The sequence below is a fragment of the Amphiura filiformis genome, unplaced genomic scaffold (genome assembly GCF_039555335.1).
Source record: "Amphiura filiformis unplaced genomic scaffold, Afil_fr2py scaffold_176, whole genome shotgun sequence".
NCBI classification, from domain to species: Eukaryota; Metazoa; Echinodermata; class Ophiuroidea; order Amphilepidida; family Amphiuridae; genus Amphiura; species Amphiura filiformis.
Genome location: NW_027305640.1, coordinates 34,110 through 38,718, shown reverse-complemented (window position 1 = coordinate 38,718; position 4,609 = coordinate 34,110). Strand labels below are relative to the sequence as shown.

The 4,609-nt window shown below is 35.1% G+C and overlaps 1 protein-coding gene across 1 annotated transcript; it reads left to right on the top strand.

The window, feature by feature from the left end:
* Window positions 1–497: 497 nt before the first annotated feature.
* On the top strand, window positions 498–3,999 carry LOC140145224 (tetratricopeptide repeat protein 37-like). Its single transcript, XM_072166999.1, has 4 exons — window positions 498–530; window positions 1,460–1,585; window positions 2,634–2,708; window positions 3,844–3,999. The coding sequence occupies exons 1-4, from the start codon at window positions 498–500 to the stop codon at window positions 3,997–3,999; spliced, it is 390 nt and encodes a 129-aa protein (XP_072023100.1).
* Window positions 4,000–4,609: the final 610 nt, after the last annotated feature.

Below are 4,609 nucleotides of genomic sequence, written 5' to 3'. Positions count from 1 at the left end.
AAGGGCAGTGTTCGACCAACTGTACAACTATTTGAATACTAATGGATTAATTAATATCAACCAGTCTGGTTTCAGACCATCTCATTCAACATGTTCTGCTCTTGTTAACATAACTGAAGACTGGTATGATGAAATTGACAAAGGTAATATGGTTGGACTTTGTAAGTTAGATTTTAAAAAAGCATTTGATACAGTAAATCATGAAATTTTTCTTAAAAAACTAAAAATATATGGCTTAAGTAATTATTGTATTAAATGGTTTGAAAGTTATCTTACTGGTCGCACCCAATGTACTTCTGTAGATGGTGTACTTTCTGATCAATGTGAAATAGTATGTGGCATGCCACAAGGATCAATTGATGGCCCTCTTGCCTTTCTAATTTATATCAATGATCTTCCTAATTATGTAACACATTGTAAAGTAAGTATGTATGCTGATGACACTGTAATATATTATTCTTCTAATGAAATTAATGATATCATTAACTGTATAAATAATGATCTTAACACCATCAACAAATGGCTTCAAAGTAATAAACTTAGTCTAAATACTGACAAAACAGAATTTATGTTAATAGGCTCAAGACAAAGGTTACATACAGTAAAATAAAATATTAATAATGCAGATGTCCATGTTCATATAAATGGTGTTAATATTAAGAGGGTGCATGAGAGCAAACACCTTGGTGTTATTATTGATGATACTTTGTCTTGGAACCAACAAATTGATACTGTGCGTAAAAAAGCTCTCAAAGGAATGTTCATGCTTAAAAAATGTAGATCTAATTTTCTCATTGAAGATATTTTGAAGATGGTTTATAATTCAATTGTTCTGCCTCATCTGGAATATTGTAATGTTGTTTGGGGAAATTGTGGTATTTCTGTAGCAAAACGTCTACAAATTATCCAAAACAGGGCTGCACGTATAATTTGTAATGCTAATTGGGACACATCTAGTAATATCGTTCTTGATCAACTTGGTTGGAAACCAGTTTCTAATAGGCAGCAGTACAATTGTTCTGTTTTAATATTTAAGATTTTGAATAACTTGTCACCTGCTTACAACTTTCGCCAGAGTAAATTTAATGTTAAGATCCCTCAACCAAGGACAGATTATAAGAAGCGTAGTTTAACATATAGAGGTGCAATCATCTGGAACAATTTAGATGAAACTATTCAAAAATCTAGCACCTTGCATATTTTCAAAAATAATGCTAAAAGTGTATATTTTTAAAACTTGTGTGTAAATCTATCAAGTTTTATGATGATGTTAATCATAATTTATTTGTACTTTGTTTAATATATTTTGTATGTTGTGTTATGTCCACGGCCCCAAGGAAGAACAACTCTGTTGATTTGGGCCTCCGTGGTGAAATAAAGCTTCCTATCCTATCCTAACCTATCCTAAATAATTACCCCCTTGATTGTACTTTGTATTGTCTTTTTTTGTTTGTTTCAGAATGTAGTTGCATGGACCAACTTAGGGACCCTGTATCTTAGTGAAGGCAATGCAACACTTGCTCATGAAGCTTTCAAGACCTCCCAGTCTCTAGACCCTGCATATGTACAATGCTGGATTGGACAGGTTTGTATTTTGCTTATATCTCTTGTCATAGTAAAATATGTGCTCATTTGCTGTGCGTTGCACAATGGAAGGGAAACATGTCTGTGTGTTGCTTTTGTTTTTATATAATTTATATTGTATTTTGTCCTTTAGATAAAAAATGCAAAACATTGAAAAAAAACATTTTGCTAGGAATACACAAAGGGTTGTCTGACCTTTTGAAATAAAATTTAATAGATTCTGAAAGAAATACAGTCTATTCAATAACCAGAGATAGTGATTGTATGTACAGAGATACAGATAAAGAGTGGGGTGCAGATTTGTGCTTTATAATGTGCCTTTCTTCTTCATGATACTTGCATTTTTATTGAGTTGTCATTTGGCTACAAGATCATACAGCACAGAGTTATTTGAACATAGGGAAGATGCAATATTATTTTTCAGATATATTAAAACTTCAGATTTCATAATTTAAAAAAAACAAAAACAAAACAAAAACAAACAAAAAAACAGATCAGACCAACCCTCCCAATTTTAATTGTTTGACCTAAATTCACAGAATAGATGCAATTCGTAGCCTGATTATAAATTCAAATACTGAAGATATTTGATTGACAAATCCTGTTAACACTCACAAAACAAAATGTAGGCTTTCACCATCTTGGATGATAGTTTCCTTGGAATGCCCATGGAATCCACTCCTTTTTACTCTGGATTTACTATAGCTAAAATAATATTTTCTCGATCATGAGAGCTCAATAGGCACGCAATGACAATTGCGTCGGCGTACAACGCCTACCACGCATGCTTTGGGTAGCGCTGCATTTCATGTGCGTGCACAATCGATCGCGCTATCGTGTCAATCCACTACACTTGCGACATTACGCATTGCACGCAGTACATTCATACTCTCATGATCGAGAAACTATTATTTTAGCTATAGAATGTTCTGTTGACTTGGTTGCTTTTCTCTTTTAAGGAATGGATGACAAATGTGGTCTACAGAGTAACTTCTGATGTCCCACTTTACTGTTAATGTTGTAATTACATGTTATTATTATTTTTACAGGCTCTTATTGCTGAGACAATTGGAAGTGAAGAAACCATGGATCTCTTCAGACACACAACAGAACTTGCAACTCATGTAAGTTAGCTATCAAAAAAAGCTGTATAAACGTATTAGGGATGGAATACAATGAATAATTTAATCCCAATGGCCAAGAGCCAATTAATGTGTTAATTGAGGTAATCAACAGTACAACAATACCCTAAATCCTGATGATGATTTTTACAGATTTGTTTTTAAAAAAATCAATTTTTTCACTTAAAATTAATATTTTATTTTAAAATACTAGTGTTAAATTGATTATCTAACATGTCTAAAAAGTATCCAGAAGTCAAAATTGACAAATGTCCCCTAATTGAAGAAGCATTATTTAATATTTCAGGTGATTTTTAAAAACTGAAGGTTTAAAAAAAAAGAAAGCCGACCGACAGACCCAACTTTCGCATTTTTCCCACTCTAAGGGCAACACAACAATATTTTTTTTGCCTTATGCACTACCTCGCATCATTTGGGTTACCTCACAACCAGTATTGGTTACGCACACACACATAATGCGTGCACACTTCTCCTTGAAAAGTGTTCACTGTGTATGAAAAATGAAAACGCATTGAAAATATTTGTAGGATATTGTGGGTCTAACATTACTATTTTGGGATTGTATTGGTTATAAATGTATGTCTTCTAGAATCTAATGATGAATTTGTTATCCCCTGTTTGTTCTCTTGCAATATAAAAATACTAAACACAATTCCTTGGCACTTGAATTACAATTATCCTCTAACAGCTCCCAATTACATCTGGATGGAGTGAGGCAATAGAGGTAAAGCACCTTGCCCAAGTGCACAACACATTGGTGCTCTATAGATTCACACCTAGGACCTCAAGCGAACCCCATGACTATGAGTCAAATCCTTTATAGCTGTGCCACCTCGTCATCAAGAATGAGGCCCACACACTGGTACATTTTACATCTGGATGGAGTGAGGCAATAGAGGTAAAGCACCTTGCCCAAGTGCACAACACATTGGTGCTCTACGGATTCACTCCCAGGACCTCAATCGAACCCCATGACTTTGAGTCAAAGCCTTTATAGCTGTGCCATCTCGTCATCAAGAATGGGGCCTACACACTGGTACATTTTACATTCATTTTCCCCTAGTTTGTCTTGCTGTATCAACGTGATATTTATTAACTTTGTTTGATTCTATACCAGATGGAGAGCAGCATAGGCTATGCACACTGGGTGTGTAAGACATTGCTGGATACTGAGTTGGATAAGAAATCAGATTTATACCGCTTTAATATTGTGCAGATGAATGCCCTACCTGCGGCTATGGTAGCGGTTGGAAAGTATGCAGGTATGTGCTAAAAAAACAATCAGATTTATACCGCTTTAATATTGTGCAGATGAATGCCCTACCTGCGGCTATGGTAGCTGTTGGAAAGTATGCAGGTATGTGCTAAAAAGAAATCAGATTTATAACGCTTTAATATTGTGCAGATGAATGCCCTACCTGCAGCTATGGTAGCTATTGGAAAGTATGTAGGTATGTGCTAAAAATGTGCTTACCGCTTTAATATTGTGCAGATGAATGCTCTACCTGCTGCTATGGTAGCTGTTGGAAAGTATGCAGGTATGTGCTAGAAAGAAATCAGATTTATACCGCTTTAATATTGTGCAGATGAATGCTCTACCTGCTGCTATGGTAGCTGTTGGAAAGTATGCAGGTATGTGCTAGAAAGAAATCAGATTTATACCGCTTTAATATTGTGCAGATGAATGCTCTACCTGCTGCTATGGTAGCTGTTGGAAAATATGCAGGTATGTGCTAAAAAGAAATCAGATTTATAACGCTTTAGTATTGTGCAGATGAATGCCCTACCTGCGGCTATGGTAGCTGTTGGAAAGTATGCAGGTATGTGCTAAAAATGTGCTTACCGCTTTAATATTGTGCAGATGAATGCCCTACCTGCGGCTA